This window comes from Cnephaeus nilssonii (assembly GCF_951640355.1).
Source record: "Cnephaeus nilssonii genome assembly, chromosome: 14".
Classification (NCBI taxonomy): Eukaryota; Metazoa; Chordata; class Mammalia; order Chiroptera; family Vespertilionidae; genus Cnephaeus; species Cnephaeus nilssonii.
Genome location: NC_137085.1, coordinates 44,184,148 through 44,205,598, shown reverse-complemented (window position 1 = coordinate 44,205,598; position 21,451 = coordinate 44,184,148). Strand labels below are relative to the sequence as shown.

Below are 21,451 nucleotides of genomic sequence, written 5' to 3'. Positions count from 1 at the left end.
AACAAAATAGATCTAGAGACATAGAAGCATGGAACAGACTGATGAATCTCAGAGGGAAGCAGGGAGGCTTGGGTGGGTGGGAAGAGATTAACCAAAGAACTTATACGCATGTTCGCATAACCCAGTGGTCGGCAAACTCATTAGTCAACAGAGCCAAATATCAACAGTACAATGATTGAAATTTCTTTTAAGAGCCAAATTTTTTAAACTTGAACTATATAGGTAGGTATATTGTTATTAACTTAATTATGGTACGTGGTATTTTGTGGAAGAGCCACACTCAAGGGGCCAAAAAGCCGCAGGTGGCTCGCGAGTGCAGTTTGTGGACCACTGGCATAACCCATGGACACAGACTATAGTGTCGTGAAAGCCTGGAGGGAGGGGGAGGAGAAGGGAGGGGTTAATGGGGGAACAAAGGGGGGCCATCTGTAATACTTTCAACAATAAAGATAAATTAAAAAAAAAAGAAGAAGCCCTAACCAGTTTGGCTCAGTGGATAGAGCGTCGGCCTTCGGACTCAAGGGTCCCAGGTTCAATTCTGGTCAAGGGCATGTACCTTGGTTACGGGCACATCCCCAGTAGGGGGTGTGCAGGAGGCAGCTGATCGATGTTTCTCTCTCATTGATGTTTCTAACTATCCCTCTTCCTTCCTCTCTGTAAAAAATCAATAAAATATAAAATATATATATATTTAAAAAAAGAAAATACATATTTTAAAAAGAAAAGAAAATGATGCAGATTCAAAAATCCACATCGAATCTTGAGAGTAGGCATGGGTCACTCCTCAGCCTTGAGTATTCCACTTTCCTGCTGAGGGAGGTCTCTTGGGTAAGTATTTTCATAGACACTTACATATTAAAAAAGAAATAAGAATTTTCTCATTTTTAAAAGGGCAGCCTTGCTGTTAAAATGTGATGTCAAGAACAGCCTGGGATAGTGTTCAAAGATGCGTGGGCTCCAATGTGGTTGAAGTATAACTAGCTGGCTGTGACGTGTACAACGAGTTTCCTGGCTCTGACAAGGTCTCAGTTCTTGATCTAAATTGAGAATCACAGATACGTGCATAGCCTGGGGAGGGAAATCAGGTTTGATTTTGTGTTTATACCTTTGCCAATCATCCTTTTAATCTCTGTGGAATTATCTCCTGAAGCCCCTAGGAGCTTTGTATGTCATCTTTTGAAACAGTAAATCACTTTATTAGGTTTTTAAAAGAGCATTCATAATGTCATTTCCATAAGCCACTTTGTAAATTAGTGCAATTTCCTTCCTGTTTAACCTGTTTGCAAGAAACTATTTTACATTTCTGCTGCAGTTCAGAGGAGCTCAGTTAACTTAATTTGCAGCCTAATATGTAAAATGAATTATTTTGACGCGTTTCAACGGTTATAGACACAAAAGCTGCATTTCTTACTGAGATTCATGATGTGTGTGTTGCTTTTGTTCCCCAGCGCTGGGATCCCGGCACAGGCCCGACCTGGTGCCTAGCACACCATCCCTGTTTGAAGCTGCTTCCTTGACGACCACCATTTCATCCTCTTCCTTATATGTCAATGAACAATATCCACACGACAGGACGACGCTGTATTCTAACAGGTAATACTTGGCGCGATCAAATGGCCACACTGGCTGTTACCACATCAACATCACAACTAGATCAGTATCTCTTAATGAGAACATGCCGTCCCTCACAACCAGGATGTGCCTGTCACCTGCTCCGTAGTAAGAAAGAGAGAGAGAGAACATTGTTGGTTGATTTTTACTGTGGCAAGAAATGCACCTTAGGGAAAAACTCCTCAGATTATTCTTATGTTAATCATTATGTTTGATTCCGTGGAAGAAGACAAATCTTTCATCATTTTTATTTTAATAATTTTTAAATTTATTTTTTAATTACAGTTAATGTGCAATATTACATTAGTTTCTGGCATACAACATAGCGATTAGATATTTATATACCTTGCAAAGTGATTACCCTGGTAAGTCTAGTACCCATCTGGCACCATAGATAGTTATTACAATATTATTGACTATATTCCCTGTGCTGTACTTTACATCCCCATATCTATTTTTATAATTGCCAATTTGTACTTTTTAATCCCTTCACCTTTTTTACTTATCCCCCTAAACCCCTCCCATTTGGCGACCATATGTAAGTGAAATCATATGGCATTTGTCTTTCTCTGTCTGACTTATTTCACTTAGCACAATAACCTCTAGGTTCATCCATATTATCACAAATGGCAAGATACTATTTTTTATGGCTAAGTAATTTTTCATTATACATACATACATATATACATACCACATCTTCTTGATCCATTCATCTATTGATGGATGCGAGGTTACTTCCCTATCTTAGCTATTGTAAATAATGCTGCAGTGAACATAGGGGTGCATATGTCTTTTCAAATTAGTGTTCTGGATTTCTTCAGATAACTACCCAGCAATGGAATTGCTGGGTCAAATGGTAGTTATATTTTTAATTTTTTAAAAGAACTTCCATAATGTCCATAGTAGCTACATCAATTTACAATCTCGCCAATAGTGCGGAAGGGTTCTCATTTCTTCACATCCTTACCAGCACTTGCTGTTTTTTGATTTATTGATGATAGCCATTCTGATGAGTGCAAGATAATATCTCAGTGTGGTTTTAATTTGCATTTCTTTCATGATGATTAGTGATGCTGAGAATCTTTTCATTGTCTGTTGACCACCTGTATGTCCTCTTTGGAGAAATGTCTATTCAGGTCATCTGCCCATTTTTTAATTTGATTATTTGGAAGTTTTTTTGCTGTTAAGTTATATGAGTTGCTTAATCTGTTTGGAATATTAACCCCTTATAGGATGCATTGGTGAGGAATATCCTCTCCCGTTCAGTAAGTTTTCTTTTCATTTTGTTGATGGCTTCTTTCACTATGCAAATACCTTTTAGTTTGATGTAGTCTCATTTGTTTATTTTCTCTCTCTCTCTTTTTTTTTTTTTAGTGATTTCTTATGAATGGGTTTTTTAAGCAAGCAATCTTGTTAATATTGCAGAGCTAGCTGCAAAGATATTTGAATGCTTTTTATATGAGTGACATTAGTGACTATAGTAGACAGAATAATGCCCCCCAAAATTGTTCACACCCTAATCCCCAGAACCCATGACTATATTACCTTATATAGCAAAATTTGCCAATTTGATTAAGTTCAAGATCCTGAGGTGGGAAGAGTAACCTGAATTATTCAGATAGGTCAGTTGTAATCACTGGGGCCTTAAAAGAGGAAGACAGGAAGATGAGCGTCAGAGAAGGAGATGTGATGCCAGAGCACAGGTCAGAGAGAGAGAAAGCTTTGAAGATGGGACAATTGTTGGCTTTGGAAGTGGAGGAAGAGGCCATGAGCTAAGGAATGCAGGCAGAATCTAGAAGCCAAAAAAAGGCAAGACAACTCATTCTGCCTTAGAGCCTCCACAAAGGAACATAGGACGTCTGACTACCAGCATTGTAAGATAATACATTTTTATTGTTTTATGCCTCTATGTTTATGATAATTTGTTACAGCAGCAATGGGAAACTAATATAGTGACTCTTAAACACTTAATGTAAATTTGAGCATTGAGGTGGGTTAGATAGGAAATTAATTCATTAGACATTTTCCTTTTTAAACAGAATGTTCCCAAACATTGTTTCTAGGAATAGAAAATATCTTCACAAAGAGGTCACAACATTGTCTGTGGGGTTAGCTGTTTTACGTTTTCTGTTTTTACATACACAGTTTTATAATTAGATTTCGTTTGAGGACAGGGACTACTATGTACAGACTCTCAATAATTATCTGTTTTTAAATATTGAACAAGTTCTTGTTGAAATCTAGCCCTCGAGAATCAAGATCAAATTTGTGCAGGTAAAGTGCTTCTTGCACTGTACGTCATTTCCCACCTTCAGGCTAGCAGCTTGATTCATTCGATATGGTAGATTCATTTTTAATATATGCATATTTATAGATTCTAGCTCGGTCCTTTGGCAAGTGAAGGCTTGGAGCTTCTGTAGAAATACTTTTTCGTTGCTGTTTCTTTCTCTCTCGGCTGGATACCGGTTAGGTGACAGCAGGTGAGGCAGCCAGGCTAGGCCTAGAGAAGCGGAACAAATCGCCGGTGAGCCACAAATCTCAGCTGGGCTGCAGTTTGGATAGCCCTGTGGGAAGGCCAACAAATAAGGCTCCAACATAAATTATTCGGCTCACCTGAGCTGCAAAAGTGATTTGGTTAGCTTCCTTGGATTGGAAAAATTTAAGGTGACGTATACCTATATGAATGTGTACTTTGACTGTTCAAATTTGTTATGTAAATTAGTCAAGCAACAGGTATGTGTTTTTATCTGCATGGTCCAGCTGCACACCGTTCTTTTGCTCTCAGATGTAAATAGACTCGAGAGATGGTTGAAAAGATACAGGAAGTTCTTTGCAAGGTCAAAACAATTCTCATATGAAGCCATGGTGGTGACTTATGGTTTGCTTCTGTTTTCATTATCAGGGTCATATAATTGGGTATGCTATCAAATTATTTCAGAACTTTCAGCACAAAAATTAAAGGGTTTTTGTTTGTTTGTTTTGGTGTCAGTGGTTGTATGTAGTTAGGTATCCAGTGTTGGTCTAAGCCTTAGACTCTCAAGGTATTCAACTCTTGGGAATTTATAAGGTTCTCCCAGGGTGCGGCACTGCCTCCTGCTGACCCCCAACCCTCCCGGCCAGCGTGGGAGCCCCCGGTGCATGCCCTACCTCTGCATGCTCCGGGTCGTGGTGTAATTCTTGGTCCTTTTATTTATGCTGACACCGGTTATCATTTATTTGAATATGAAAAGCATAAACGTTCTCTCTGTTTTCTCTCTTTTGTTTTGTTTTGTTGTTGAAATGAATTGTTTGAACTATGTCTTCTTTGGCATTGTATCTCCCAGTTGCAATTTCACAACTGTCAGCCTAGGTTGGGTTCAGCGACAAGAACAAGAAACAATTCTATCTTACTCAGAAAGGGATGTGATAGAGGGAACTGAGTGCTGACAAACTCTGTGGAAAGGCTGGGGGCATGTGCGCCGGCTAGACATCGGGAATCAGCCCTGAGCACACCACCCAGCTGGCCTGCCTGCAGCCCTGCAGCCTTCGCCACAATCAGTGGGTGCCCTGCTAACAGTGCAAGCCAGAGAAAAGCATTTTGGTGAACCCAGAATGTTTTTAAATAAGCTAACATTTGAGAATTAAGCAGTTTCATGAAAATACCCAGATTATTTTGAAAAACCACTAGCTTTGGCCCAGCCGACATGGCTCAGTGATTGAGCATCGACCTATGAACCAGGAGGTCATGGTTCGATTCCCAGTCAGGGCACATGCCCGGGTTGTGAGCTCGATCCCCAGTAGGGGCGTACAGGAGGCAGCCAATTAATGATTCTCATCATTGATGTTTCTATCTCCCTCTCCCTTTCTGGAATCAATAAAAATATTTTTTTAAAAAGAGAGAGAGAGAGAAACCATGAGCTTTGGCACTACTACCTGGCTACATTTGGTCCTGGTATTGCTCCACTGAGGGGAGAAGCATGAACCCTCCAGCTCACTACCCTCTGCTTTACTCACCCCTGCAGTTGCTTGCCTGTGGGTATTTCAGCTTTAGCCTTGATAGAGAGGAGAAGCCACAGTCAAGCCTCATATCTTACCCACTGCCTTAGGGAAGTAGTATGGAAAAGGTGCAGGAAAGACACAAAGGTGCTAGGAACCCTCAAGACAAATAATGGCGTCCCAACCCTCAAGACAAATAATGGCGAACCCTCAAGACAAATAATGGCGTCCTGAGAATCACTATTCCTGTTTCTCCCACTTACGGCGTCCGACCCTGACTATTCCACAGGGAAACCTTACCAGCAAACTGAAGAGAAATGATCAGATGTTGTTTCTATCCTATCTTCCTTGACAGCCCTCCTAGCCCTCGTGGTATCTCTTGAAGCAACAAATACAAAGGATTCCAAACCTCATCTAGCCTGCTAGGGTTTAACATCTAATCCCAGAGCCTGCAAAGGAAAGTCGAATATCGATGTTATCATTCACATCGGGGTTGTTCTCTTTCTTTATGAATCTTTTTTTTTTTTCTGTTAAGGCCAAGTGGTTGTTTTCCTTTTGAACATTATGCTATATATATATCTGCACTTTAATCAGCTGTAAGTACTTCAACTAGCAGTTGTCATTCCACCCGTCTTTTTCGAATCCTTGACTTTGAAAGGTGTTGATTAATGCCTGGATGTCTCCACTCCAAAATTGCATCCTGCAGCGAGAAAGTGCTGTCCTTAGAATTGTTCCTTTTTTTAAAGGGTTATTCTTTGTAACTTCAAAAACTCCAGTGGCGATCCATTCTTTTTCTTTTTAAGTGTACTTCAAAAATGGACTAGGAAGCAAAGGAAAATGGTGCCATGTTTAAAGCATCTGCTGACCCTGGTGATTGGGAGCACGTATTTCCAGGTTTCACTGTGCAGTTCGGGGTCAGAGTGTGCACTTCACAGGAATGAAGAGAAACTGTTGTGGCTACACGCTTCCCAGGCAAATAGTGGGCTTTAAATTCTGAGTTTTTGATCCTTGGCTTTTCTTTCCTAGTAGGAACTCTGTTCTTTTAAAGGAGGTATGCATTGAGCACTGAGAAAGGCAGAGGCAAATAAAGTGTTATCTCAAAGTTAAGAACAATTTGATGTGGAAATTGGTTAGACTCATGAATATTAATTCTCTTCATGATTTCCTGCACAGTTGGTAGCAAAGCTAAAGCTCTGATTATGCATCAGGATCGAAAGCCCTGCTGCATTCCGATGTATTTCTACTTTACCATCAAAGATGCCTTCACCGACATCGCCATGCTGTTCCGTCTCCTGCTTTGCTGGTGGCTGTTTCCATGGTGGGCTCACCCTGGAGACATTGGGGACGTTGTGAGAAGGGTAGGTGGTCAGAGGAAAAGTCCCTGCTCATTTGCACATAGAGGGACAGCTGGCAAAGGCTTTCTAAAGGCTGACTCCAACGTCCCAGGCCTCAGAGGTCGAGCCAGTGGATCGGACCACAGCTCTGTGCCCCTTTCTTCCTGCCGAGAGAGTATTATAGACCCAGGAGAGGGGTGAACAGTTGTCTCTGGCCACAAGCCCCTCCCCTCAAATAGCTTACCACTCACATTTAAGGACCCAAATAGAGCCATCCATCTGTAAAGTTCAGAGGACCCATTATCATACAGACTTAAGGAGAAATGCAGAGCTATGCATTATGTGACCTCTCCAAGGTCACAGGACGTGCTAATGGGATGTAAACCAGAGCACAGGTCTCTGGGTCCCAAGCCTCTGTCCTTCCCACTGTTCCACTCTTTCGTCATGGCCTCCAGGTACTTCCCGCCTCTGCTTGCTGTGTGTGCTATTCGCAGAGAGTTGATTGGTTGTGTTCTTCTCCCTAACATGAATCCTGGCCCTGTGTTTGAGCCATTTTTTTGCGGTTTCATAACTGAAATATTCCCAGTAGGCAAAGTGGTGGGCTTAAGTCAATGTCTACCTATGGTGTTTATCCTAGAAGTCACTGGCTAAGTTTCCTTCTTAAAAGCATCATGGCTCTGGGAGACTTTTTTTTATCATCGTACTAGTCAAACCGTTAATAATAATTTAATAATTATAACAACTACAATAATAGCTAATTATTGGACCATATTAAGAGTCTGTGTTAAGTTCCTTACCTGAATGAAGTTGCTTAATTCTCACAGCAGCTCTGAAAACAAACCCTGACATTGTGTTTATTTTCTCTAGCTGACAGATGAAGGGTGCTTTACAACATTAGGTAACTTTCCTGAGGTCAGATGGCTAAAATGTAGAGCCATGGTTTCTGCCCACAGCACTGACATAGAAATCAAAGGCTCGGGCCTCAGCTATTCGATGGCTGCCCCCATCCACAAAGATGACTTTCAGATGATGCTTTAATGGAAATGCGGTAATATCCACACAAGTTCTCTTCCTCTTCATTCATTTGCCTTGTCTTTTTCCCCTGTAATTTTGAGTGAGGATTTTCACTTTCCAAGATGTGAGAGACTGGCTGTGTTCAAACACTCAAAATAAGGCATATTAATTTCAATTCACAAGAAACCCAAAACAGCTATTTCCTCAAGGTTTTGTTGTTATTGTTAAATCTTCACCCAAGGATATTTTCCCATTGATTTTATTTTAGAGAGAGGGGAAGGGAAGGGGAGAGAGAACTATTGATGTGAAAGAGATGCATTGATTTGTTGCTTCCTGCACACACCCCAACCAGGGCCAGGGATCGAGCCTGCAACCAAGGCACATGCCCTTGGTGGCAATGGAACTGGGGACCCTTCAGTCCACAGGCTGACGCTGTATCCACTGAGCCAAACTGGCTAGGGCTATTTCCTCACGTTTTTATTTCCAGTCCGCAGGTGGACACCAAATGTTACATGATCATTGAGAAGAGACTTTTGTTAGATAGGTTTCGGCTTGATTTAGAAAACTATCTTCTGTTGACATAGTAAGGTTAGCAGGACATTCATTACTTACAAAATGAAGGGAGAAGAAAGTTGGTTGCAAGAAGTTTGTACTAACTCCAGTTCTCTAACCATAACCTCAAGGGAGGGGCAGTGCAGGCTTGCAGTACCTGTTATAAACACAGCAGCCACCTGCTGTGCCTACATGCCAGACAGGGACTGGCCCCTCGGAAGGCTCTGCAGGCCTCCTGCCGATGCCGGGATTAAATCTGACCTCTCCAGACTCTGTGCTTTTATGCTTCTTAATCTGGTTACTCCAACCATGCAGACAGCCCTTCTTACCACCCCCACGCCCTCCTGGGGCTGGGTCTTTCTCTTGCATTTTAATTATTATAAGTTATTAATTAGATTATTAGCCCTCAGGCTTCCACTCCTAGTTATCTAGCATTGGCCAAGTCACTTTACCTTTATGTGCTTGTTTCCTCATTTGTAAAATATGCATTATTATTAAATGGCCATCGGAAAGTGTTTATAATACCTGGCACACAGTAAGCACATCAGAGTATTTGTTAAAATAACCAAGTGATCCCAGATCCTAACACCGTGCAGCTTTCCGGTAAGTTCCACTGGAAAGGGCAAGATGGGCTTGCCTTGGCAACAAGCCATGCAGAGTACTTCATTAGTTCTGACTAAACACATTCCAGTCAAGGAAGCAGAAAGCACATTTGGGATTTCAGAGGACTTAGTAAAGGGAATTGGTTAGGGAGTGTGGGGAGGCTGGCAGCGTGAAGGGGGGAGGGGAGAGACCCAGGTAAGTAGCTGCAGGAGGCTGCCATCACCTAAGTCCTAGACTCATGAAGGCGGACCCCACCTGGGGACCGGCTGCCACTTTGGGGGCAGGGACAGAGGCAGAGGATATCACTTACCTGGTAAAGAGCTGGGATAGTGGCGGGGACACAGCTGCCTCCAGAGACACCAGCCAAAGAAGGAAGGAAAAAAAATGAGAAGAGGCCCAAAGACTTCCTCCCTCCCACCTGCTCCTCTCCCGCCAGGGTCCTGCACCGGCACCACCTGGCCAAGGAGCCTGAGGAATGTCCTGGTGACTCTCGGCCCCAGCCTTGCCAAGCAGAGTTGAAACCGGATATAAATAATAGCCACAATCCATAGAGCAAAAACTAGATAGATGTAAGGTCTTTACAAAAAAGATTTGCAAAGGTCACAGCTGTACAAAGGGAGAATGTGTGTGCAAGCACAGGCATTGATTTAAGGAATCACTTCCTTATAAATGAGACAGGTTTTTTCACCATGCCAAGGTAAGAGTAGTAGAAAGTGGCTGTAATTTTTTTAAATGGTCGGTGCCATTAGAGACTTCAGTTTTTACCAATAAGTCTCTCTGACAGTCAGCAATGCTCTCCCGGGTGCTGCACTGGAGTAGATCGTAAGAACTCATAGGAATGTTTGAGCTAATTCCAGGCATGTAGCATAGACCTAAGGTTCTTCAGCTCCAGCGTCCACAAAGAAAGACAGGTCAGCCATCACTCATGCCAGGACCCCACACCACCCCAGATGGACTATCACTCAGTCTAGAGCACACACAGGGCAGAGGGATGGTTTTGCTTCCATTCTTCTTACAGTGAAGGATTTAATCATGTTTTCTCCAGTGTCAGGAAACTAGGTCAACAAGCAAGTGATGATACAGATTTGGGGGAGAATAACACTCCTTAGGGCCCTGAAGCAGAAACCTGCTTTGTTACAGGCGAACCTAAGCGTGGGGCATATCTTTTCACTTGTGGAGAGGGCATTGCAGAGAACACTGAGAAATGCTCCCCAAAGCATCGCTACCTCCTCAGGACTTATGCTCACTAGAGTTTAAGAAATAAACTTCTTTCAAGGTACTCCTCTCCTTCTCTATATTGACAGAGGACTGGAACTATTTCTTTGCCTTGTGGTTCAGCTGAAACAGGTGGAGTCATTCAAGGAATTAAAAGGACAGGCATGTAATACCTGAGATGCAAAACCACAGCAAAATGGACGGGTTTCCAGATTATCGTGAGGAGATGGGACCTCAGGTCCTCTCTCATATCTCAGTTTGACCGGGATGTGCCCTAAACAAAGAGCCCTTGCCCTGAAGGTATTTTAGGTTAGCACCCCCTGTGGGGAATAAATACCGCAACACCTGTGGGGCATAGGCCCCAAACCTGCTTCTCAGCCCAGCCCCTCTGACCTTAGACCAGACGACATTTCAGCTCAGCAGCTATTCTTGACCTGAGTCTGCAGAGATCCTGACTGAGTGGCCAAAGCCCTTCTCTTTATTTTTTTTATTTTTATTTTTTGTTTAAATTTCTTTATTGATTAAGGTATCACATATTTGTCCTCATCCCCCCATTCCCATCCCACACCCCTCCCCACGCATGCCCCCACCCCCCTGTTGTCCTTAACCATTGGTTAGGCTCGTATGCATGCACACAAGTCCTTTGGTTGATCTCTCCCCTTTATCCCCACCCTCCCCTACCCTCCCTCTGAGGCCCGACAGTCTGATCCATGCCTCCTTGTTTCTGGGTCTGTTCTTGTTCATCAGTCTATGTTGTTTATCATTTCCCCTAGATGAGTGAGATCATGTGCTACTAGAAATATACTTATAAGAACCGAAAATGAGACAAGCAATAATGGTTATGCTGAAAGGCAAATTAATCAGTCTGTAGTAAGTTTCTTTCTGGGCCAACAGTTCTTTTGAGACCCAATTTCAATGTCAAACAGTTCCTTATGTGTACATAACAGCAATGATATTTCAGTTCTGGATGGTGGACAAATGGTGGTAATGCAGGTCCGACCCTCTCTGGTTCGGTCCTGGGCAACCTGCAGTGACGCATAGCTGCTAACTGCTAGTATAACAAGGCGACGTAAGCATCTTCCATCTCTGGACTGCTTCTCTTCTGTCTTCATGGCTGGAGTAGTCCTGTTGATTCCTCTCTGTTGCAGGAATCCACATGGTCTCGGAGTTGTTTTCTGAAAATATACAAACATATTCTCGACCAAAAGTTAATAAAGGGATATTTTCTATAAAATTGACCTGGGATCCTTTTTCATTTTTGCCCAAATGATTTTCCTCTGACTTGTTTTGACACCATGTGTGTTTTTCATGGGTGTCTTGCTTTTAGCCTTATAATTAATTTTCTAAAGTACCAATTTTCTAGATGTAATTTACTTACAGGGTATTTTTCCTTACATGATGTTCTTCTACTATTCCCCCCTTTTTTTTATTTAAATATTAGGAGGCTTTTGAAAATTTTATAATGTAGTCTTGATAGCTTTTAAATTTTAATTTTTTGCACTATAATATTACTGCTTTAGGTTCATTACATGTTACGCAATTTTATCATGAGATGAACTACCAATAAAAATTTAGTTAACACTTTAGGAACTGCTTTTTGTCCAGTACAATTAATTTTTCTAGAATATTCGCTTGTTTCAATTAGCCAATTTAAATTAGCCTGAAAACTTGACTACTATTTTACTGTCAAATTTATTACTCTTAACAACCATCTTATTTTACCCTGTAAATATTAGTGGGAAGGATTATTTGCCTTCTTGAGTAGGCCCTGAGCATTCCTGGTGGTAGGCTGGATTTAGATATCAAAAACCCACTTCCCCACACCATGGGTACACGACAACTCAAACAATTCTTGTTGGAGTGAGAGGGCAGCTGCTGTCGGCCAAGTCTCTGTCTGTCACCCGGGTCCCGATTTGAGCTGGGCATGGGAAAGCCCTTCTCTTTAGAATTGCATGGGCTTTGCTGACTCTTGTTCTGCTTAGAACTTTATTTGGTCCTTCCGGGCCCCTGGAAGTCGCCCTCTCTATCCTGACCACTTCTCTCTGTCCTTTCTATTTGTCCACATCACACTCAATAGCTAGTTCTATGCTTTGGTTAAGCGGGTCTGATACAAGCTGGTGTCCTGCTCCCGCCCGAGTGGCCCCACAGCCTCACCCAGGGCAGCACCTCGGGCTTGTCTGCTTCACTTCCGCTGCTTCAGCTGCTGTGGCCTCGCTCTGAGGTGCCCCCTTTCGGCCCACCCATGGCATTCCCACTTGCCTTCTGAGCCATCGCCTCTCTCGCCTACAGAGCGGCGGTGACTTCCAGGGCCTGAGCGCCATGATGGGTGACCCTCCTCCAGGCTCGCTTTAGCAGCGCCCGCCATTCCTCCTCCGTCCCTGGCACCCTGTAGGGCGAGGCTCTGCCAGAATCCCCTTTCCTTTTGCTTCTCTGATAAGCCGCAAATATACACAAAGAATAACAAACTATTTCTTCCAAGGCTAGGAGAAAGTTGATTCCCGTATCCCCTGTTGAATCCTCTGTTACCTGTGAAATTCTCTCCTTGTCATCTAGATGACTTGCTGGTCTTTGGGAAAAGAATTCCACCCTGGAAGTCCACAGTAAACCTGTGTTGAGGACTCATTAATTTCAGAGAAACTAACAGCCCCAGCCCCAGACAGGCAGACTAAACACAACCAGCCTTTTGCTTTTAGCTCATTATAGTCTGGGGGGTCAGGAGCATTGGGTACGTGACATGAGGGAATTGGGAGGCGATGATAAAAATCTCAAGTCAGAATAATATTAATCCAAAATGTATTTATTTTAATAGCCTGCTTTCAAGGATAAGGTAATCAAGAGGAAATATATAATGACATAAAGGAGGCCCTTATTTTTCTGGCCAGCCATGTTAAAAATTAGTGATCGGAAAGTCACACAAGAACTTTAAAACAACCAGACTTGTTTTCTCAACAAAGGAGTTGGCTGAAATGTAAAGGTCGTCCCGGTGGCCACTTGGAGAAAGTATATGTGAGCATTTCTCCGTCTTTTCTCTCCTCGTTTCTCATCACACTGCCAGGGTGCGTCTGAGTGCTGCAGCGCGTGGTCTGGGAGAGGTGTTTTATCTTTTGTTCATATGTGAGTGCAGCTGGGTTGGTGCCCAGTCATCCCAACGGCCGTGACTGCCATTTTCTTTGCCGCCACTGAGTCATGAGAAGAGAGAAAGCAGGCATTTCAAGGCCAGGGCAAAGCTAATTTGTGCAGTGGATCAAGTTTTCACTTCTTTGCCTTTTTCCTGCCCACCCTCCTGATGTTTCCCCAATCCCAGGAGCACAGCTTGTCCTCAAACAATCGTGGAGCTATGGAAATGGAAGGGTCCTTTTGACATCTTGTCATCCAGCCCTTTTATTTTTTATTTTTTTGTACCAAAATTCTGTATGTCAAGTTTAACAGTCAGATAGCTGTATAAAGTTTTTTAGGAAAAAGGGCAGGTCCTGCCTGGCCAGCATGGCTCAGTGGTTGAATGTTGACTATGAACCAGGAGGTTGTGGTTCGATTCCCGGTTGGAGCACATGCCCGGGTTGGATCCCCAGTGTGGGGCCTGCAGGAGGCAGCCGATCAATGATTCTCTCTCATCATTGAATTTCTATCTCTCTCTCCCTCTCCCTTCCTCTCTGAAATCAATAAAAACATTTAAAAAAAAAAAAAAAAAAAGCAGGTCCTTATTTGCCTCCCTTTAAGTACTTTACTGTCTCTAGATGTTATTACCATCAATTCTTTTAGCTGATTCCTTTGGCAGTTAATTCCATATCTCTTTAATAGCATGCTCATTTGGCTGTTTCTTGCTGTTTTGGGTGTGGGCATTACCTAATAACTTCCCCCTGTAGAAGATTAAGACTTAGTTGTCTTTTCCTCACTCCACATCCACCATCGCATGCACCCTTCCCCACCTATCCCCTCCCTTCCTCACCCTTCCAGTCTCCCAGTATAGTTACATCATGATTGTGCTTACATATTGCATGTTTTATTATGACTGTGTGAATACTATGTTTGATTTTCCTTTTCTGTATCTTTTTTTCTCTGTAATAAATAATCATCTCATTCTTGTGTTTGCTTAGCTTTCTATGTATTTGTCCTTAATGGAAGCCCAAACTCTCTAGTACTAGTTGTTTTAATTGCTTCTCAAACTATTTAGATGCATCGAGTCCTGCTAACTTCTTTTTTTTAAATATTTTTTTATGGATTTCACAGATGAAGGAAGAGGGAGAGAGAGATAGGAACATCAATGATGAGAGAGAATCATTGATCGGCTGCCTCCTGTACGCCACACACTGGGGATTGAGCCCGGAACCTGGGCATGTGCCCTGACTGGGAATCAAACTGTGACCTCCTGGTTCACAGGTTAAAGCTCAATCACTGAGCCACGCTGGCCAGGAGGGCCCGCTAATTTCACTGTCTGGCATGAGTGTCCCCCAAAGCCTCTGACCTGCTCCAGTCTGCACTGACTGCCCTCTTGAGCCCGAAGTACAAGTTACCTTGGGGTCTCCCTTCTCCACCATACTAGGATCCTAATAACTCCTTGTCTGCGTGGATTTCCCGGTTTCATACCCTGTATTTTCCTCTTTTTTGGTTTGCTCCCTCATTTTGGTGCAGCACATCCTCCAGTATCTTCCTAAGAAAAATATTCAGGGAGGACAAAATATTCAAGGCCTTGAATGTCTAAACAAGCCTTATTCTAACCCTAACACTTGATAGGTTAGCTGATATACAACTCTATATTCTGAATTGTAATTATTTTTCTAAATTGTGAAGTCTTTGCTCTATTATCCTAGTTTCTGGTTACCATTAAGAAATCCAGTGCTGTTCTGATTCCTGAAATTTTGTGTATGGCCTGTATTTTTTATAATCTCTTCAGCTTCCCCCTCCTGTCTCAATGTTTCATGATGATACGCTATGGAATAAATCTATTTTCAGCCATTGTATGGGACACTCAGCGGGCCTTTTCATTCTGTACATTCATGTTTTGAGTTTGAAATTTTCTTAACTATTTTTTTCCTCCCCTATTTTCTCATTTCTACCATTTTTTTATGCCTGTACGATCTCCTTTATCTGTCCGCTCATTTACTTTCCTCCCTTCATCTCCATCTATTTGTCTTTCTATCCTACTTTCTAAGTTTCTCCACTTTATCTCCTAATCCTTCCACCAAGTTTTCCATTGCTGTTGACGTATTTTATAAGAATTCTTTTTTGTTCACTGAAGTGTCCTTTTTTCAGCAATCTTTCTTTATATGATGGTTATAATTTCTTCTCTTTTTCTCGCTGAGGATATCAGCATTGGATTTTTCTTTTTCTTCCCCCTACCCCCCTTTTGGTCTCAATTTACATTCAGGTTGCCTCTTTCTGTCAGTTTTGGTCAATGTCTTTCATATTGAAGGTTTTCATCAAATTTCTGGAAATTCTTACTTGATGCTCAACCAAGTGTTTGAATGGGAAGCTAAAACACTGACTAGTAGCTTAAGCATTTGAGTTGACCAAGCTTCACTAAAAGGTTATTTGAGGTGGAACCAATGTTAGTATCTCCCAATCTTTGCTGTTGACCTTGTCAGATTCCCTTTAGGAGAGGCTTCCAACTTCCAGCTGGAGGGGAGAGGCCTGGCTGTCAGCTTTCTGGGACCTGGGGCAGGAAAGAGGGTGGATGTCTCAGCATTAATATGCAGACATTCACTGCATCACTCTCTTTTCCCTCGAGTGCCTCTGGTGTCCCTGGGTCCAGACATCCTCTGTTCTATGTCCTCATCAGAGAGAATTAAAAAAGCTTTCTGTCTCCGTTGGAATTGGGCAGCGTTTTTGCCTGGCAATGTGTCCCTTCGCTTCCCCAAGCGGCGGCTTAGGATTCCGTTCTCTTGGGTTTGTTAGGTCAGTTACTACCTGTGCATGTGCTTTCCAGGCTCCCAAATGTTGTATCTGTTAGCCTCTCCCAGCTTCTGCCCTTTTTGTAGGTTTATGTCTTTTTTAACCTTTTATTGTAGTTTCAGAGGGGTTGGAGGTGACTACAATTAGCTGGGGTGTGCCCCATCTGCCTCTGCTTCTTTGTCCATAAATTAAGAGAGGACCAGCCTGGCCATCGTGGCTCAGTGGTTGAGCTTTGACCTATAAACCAGGAGGTCACAGTTCAATTCCCGGTCAGGGCACATGCCCAGGTTGCCAGCTCAATCCCCAGTATGAGGCATGCAGGAGGCAGCCGATCAATGATTCTCTCTCATCATTGATGTTTCTATCTCTCTCTCCCTCTCCATTCCTCTCTGAAATAAGAATATTATATATATATATAATTGTTTTAAGAGAGAGGACCAGAGAGTTGCTGAGTGAGGATGCTGAGGTTGCAACATAACTTAATAGCAGAACAGGAACTAAGACCTACATTTCCTAACTCCTTGGTCAGGGCCGCCTCTTTCCAAATAGACAGCATCATAAATAATGGATTCATCCACAGTGAGTGTGGTCCTAGTAGGGTGTGATGAGTTTCAAAGGCTATTTTGTGAAGAGCCCTTTTTTTGTATTTTTACTTAGATTGGTTTCTCATTAGGAGTCAGAAAATCAGGAAGCATCAGAGGTCTTCCCAACAACGTTCATGCTCCACAGACAAACCCCATGGAAGGGCAAGGTTCATGGGAAATGTTGATAACACAACAGTAGCTAAGTTATACTGCATTTAACTTTTGCGCCTTTTTAACTTTGCATGTAACTGGAGTTGTACCAGGTCCCACCAACATGTGAGAACAAATGGGGTTACAGTCAGATACCAAAATCCACTTTCCCATCTACTGAGGCAGATGCTGAGTCCCCTATCACGTACCCTGCAAATGTACCTTGAGTCCCCGAAGGTGTCTACTGGGTGATCACAACAAGTCCAGTCCCACTGAGAGCCGTCACTCCTCACTCGTCCCTCAGCAGGCACTGCAGTCTCCCACCAGGCCTGGAAGGTCCCATCCACCCCCTGCTGGGCCTTTAGCCATCCACAGCGGAGGCCCAGAGGCCCAGAGCCACGGCACATGGGTAAGAGCACCCTTACTTGTTAGAGGGGCCCCAAAACAATATTACTTGTGCTTGATGTTTTATAGACTTTGAGGAAATAGCTCTCCTGGTTTTTGTCGGTTTGTACTCTCCCTCTCCCCTTCCCCTCTATGACTTTCTCTATGTCTCTCACCCTGGGATCAAAACAGAGTCCTTGGGTTAGCCTGCTACATGAACTAGACATGATTCAATTCACTTGCTTTCACTGACCTTCCTCAATCCTCAGCAAATAGACTTGGACTGGGTCAGCCCACCAGGCAGATCTAAATCCTACGAATAGATATTGCTTCATGTCTGTTCTTGGGCTGGGATCCTTATCATATCTATTAATATAGAGATTACACATACTCACACTTCAATCCAATATCCCCAAACATGTGGGGAAGGCCTTCTCAGCACAGGGCATGCTAGACAGGATAGCAAATATGGAAAATCTTTGCTTAAGAAATTATACTATTTGTATTAATAGATACAATAGAAGGCTACTGATGTTCAGTTCAATGAAAGACCTATGCAAAGTGAGTTAGGACAGTGGTCCGCAAACTCATTAGTCAACAGAGCGGCAAAACGCGGCTCGCAAGCCGCATGTGGCTCTCGAGTCGCAGTTTGCCGACCACTGAGTTAGGAGAACAGAGTCAAGAAAGATGACTGGCCCGGAGCTGTGGTGATGCCCGCAGCAAAGGAGGAGAGTGCAAAGGGCAAAAACTGCCTATCCCTCATAGTACCTGCCATTGTCTTTGGCATAGTAAGTGCTCAGAAGAGGTTCCTCCATGAGCCAGATACAATGTTGGAAATACTTAAGCTTGGATGAACTAAGAAAGGATCCCGGAAAAGTGAAATGCTGTTTTATTTAAAAAAGTTTAATTCCAGGAAGATGTGTATTGATCACTTGCTTCTAGCCATTGTAACACATCTTAGTTGTTATAATACCAGGCACACATTTAACTTTTCAAGTGCAGACTGATGAGCCCTGGGCTCAGCACCCCAGGCACCATGAGCTAGCAGAGTCCCCCAGTTGATTGTCACTCAATCCCACGTGTCAGTCTGTGGTTGAGACAGATTTAAAATTGATTTCCTGGCCTCGGTGACATAGAAACAGTTTTTTATAAACAAGGGGCTCCCACATAGAGCCCGCTCAGTGGGATTTCTGAAGAGCTAGGGAACTGGATATTTTTGTTGAAGAGCACAGCTCTCCGATGTAACTGGAGATGCCACCTCTTTGCCAAGACAGAAAGGCAGGTCACCTGGGAGCTGGCCTCAGATGGGAATAATTACATGAATTCTGGGGGGTGGTGAGAGCTTCACATTTTCATAGCACTTACCTAATATTTTTGAAGCCTCTGACTATATGTAGAAGGTAATTTTTTGAAAACGGGTAAGTTATAGCTACCATTAGTTAATGCACAATTTTCTCATTTTTTTTTGTTTGTGATAATAACCCTAAGAGCATGTAATGGATACCTATTCTATACCATTTAGTCTGCTGAGCACTCTACAGATTTATTTTATTGAATGCACTTGTCAACCCTATAAGGTAAGCACTGGTGGAATGAGTAAAAGGGGACTTACAAAGAAACATCCATAACAGTCACCTAAAACAGTCCATTATGACCAAGGCCATTGTGTACCCAAACCTAAGATTGTATGAAAAACACTACTTGACCCATAAAATGAACTTCTAGACACTACTGAAATATTTCCCTCTAAAATCTATAATTCTTCAACCATTATGAATGTAGTCTCCAATGTATCAGTTAAAAGCATTCCCATTTTTAAATCTCACGCAATGTAATCTTAGTCAATTTGGAAATGGCCCTATAACTGACAAAAAAGAACACAAATAGCAAATAGTCCAGTCAGTGGACTCACATGATGTGATTTCGGCTTATGTCAGAGTATCCTCCATATCAATATGTTGCTAGAGAAAGAATATCTTATCAAATCTCATCACTTTGTATGGAAAAGTAGAAGTGAGCCCAGTACTGGAAATGCTTCAGCCCAAGTAACAGAAAACCCGTTAGTAGACAGAGCTTGAACTTTCCAGCCAGGATGGTGAGACCCACTGGTGAGCCCCAAAGAGATGAGCAGAGATGTTTATCCCCTCAGTCTTCAGGGTACTGAGCGGGGCCTGGGGCAGCTGAAGCCACCACGGTTATTCACCTCAGATACCAGCAGTCTCCTCCATGTTCCCCTGATACCATGTCCTATACGAATGGCATGATACTAAAACAGTTGCGCAGTGCTGGCCTGATACGTAATAAAGGATGTTTGTCATTTACTTCACATAAAGTTCAGAACGATGCAGCGCAGGGTGAGGACAGCTGCCCAGTGACAGTCCCAGAGATCCAGGCTCTGTCCCTCTTCCTCCTTTGCTACCCTCTCTACCTTTTGGTTTTGCTCCTCTGCATTGCCACATGGTCACAAGGTACTGCCTCAGCCTCACACATCATGTCCTCGCTCCAGGGATTTATGCCAGAAGAAAACAAAAAGAGCAAGGAAAACAAGGGAGGGTGTTTCTCATTACAACAGTTTGGTTTTTTACCCCGTTTACAGGGGACCTAGGGGGAGCTTTCCCAGTCCGGCCCCACCAGATCACATGACCACCTCTTTTTGCAAAGGAGGCTGGGAAGAGACCTACCTGCACTGACACTACTGGTCTCCACCCTCTACCTAAACTAAAAATTGGGGGTTCTGTTAGCAAAGACAGAGCACTGTGGTGGTCGTGCAGGCACCAGTGATAGTGCCAAACACAGCCTGTAAGGGAGAAGCCAGGATTTTAAAAAATGAGACAGATTTTTCAGCTTCTGAAGTAATTGTTTAGACTGTTTCCATCAAAATATCACCCACGTGATCACTTACCCCTGAAACTAAACGCCTCCTCTGTTGGAGTGGGTTTGAAACTGAGCATCCTACAAATTAAAAAACAAAGATTTATGCAAATATTAGTCAAAGAAATTTAAGTTTTTTCTATTCGTTTTCATTCAGAGACAAGACAAGCAGCGTTTATGATTTTGCAGCTTTGAGTTGTAGAACTAAGAATGATTTTTTTTTTTTTTGCTTTTTCTCCTGTTCAGTAGTTTGAGATTTTTCATCATGTATTACATTTGCAATGAAAAGGCATGAATATTTTTAATTATTTTTAAATCCGATGGGTTCCTAGGAATGTTGCTTGAGGTGTCTCAAGAACTGACTACAGAGTTCATTTTGTTTCATTTCTTAAACATTAAAATGAAAGTCATCATAAAACAAATGTCTCACACCACACATTTTAAAAGGATGACTTTTCTTTGTTCGAGCAGTATTAACTTTGGATATTTGGAGATATTTTTTTCTCACTTCCTCAGACTTGGCAAAGTATTGTTTTTATTGTGTTGCAAAAACCATATCAGAGATTCATGGCACTGAGGGGAGAAATTAAACATAATCATTACCTTTGATTAATTGATAAGTTTTAGAAGATTGGTTCCTAATATTCCCAATGCTGAGTTGGAAGGAAAAAAAGAATAAGAAAGAAAACACAGCCACCCAGAATCTTCCTTTATAATTTGAAATCTTGGATTTGAAAAACAGAAATAATTCTGAACCAATTTTCAGCCTATGCTAAGGAATAGACTTTTTCAGCTTTCTGAATTCATTTTCTGATTATGAAAGCTATATAGGAACTTTACACTGTAGGAAATTTGGAAAAGAAAGTAGTTATTCTTAATCCCATCACTTGATAGAATTGTTATTGCCTTTGTAAACCCCAGTTAGGCTCTGTATGGTTCATTATATTATTGTAATTGCAGTGTAAATGCCACTTTAAATTATATCATACATTTCTATGGTACCAAATGTTCTCTTCATACTTCTTTTCATGTTTGGTTTTATTTTTATCCAAGATCTAATTCAATAAAAATATATCCTATTCACTCCCTACCCCATTTCCTCTCCAGCAAAGGTAATCATTTTTACCTTTTTATCTAACTTTTTGGCTATTTCTTCTTGTGAGGGAGGGAAAATTCCCCTCTTCCCTTCTTGGTTCTTCTGGCTGGTTGAATAATTAAAATGACATAAGGCAATTAACAGGAGAAAATCAAGTTTTAAGATGTGCACAC

At 42.3% G+C, this 21,451-nt stretch overlaps 1 protein-coding gene across 4 annotated transcripts in view; it reads left to right on the top strand.

Annotated features, from left to right (window-relative positions):
* Positions 1-21,451, top strand: part of PIP5K1B (phosphatidylinositol-4-phosphate 5-kinase type 1 beta) — a 291,346-nt gene that overhangs the window by 213,696 nt on the left and 56,199 nt on the right. For all 4 annotated transcript variants that reach the window (XM_079790914.1, XM_079790913.1, XM_079790916.1 and 1 more), the window contains exon 13: positions 1,449-1,593. In XM_079790914.1, the coding sequence (XP_079647040.1) occupies positions 1,449-1,593 (145 nt within the window). The remainder of the gene's footprint in view (positions 1-1,448; positions 1,594-21,451) is intronic.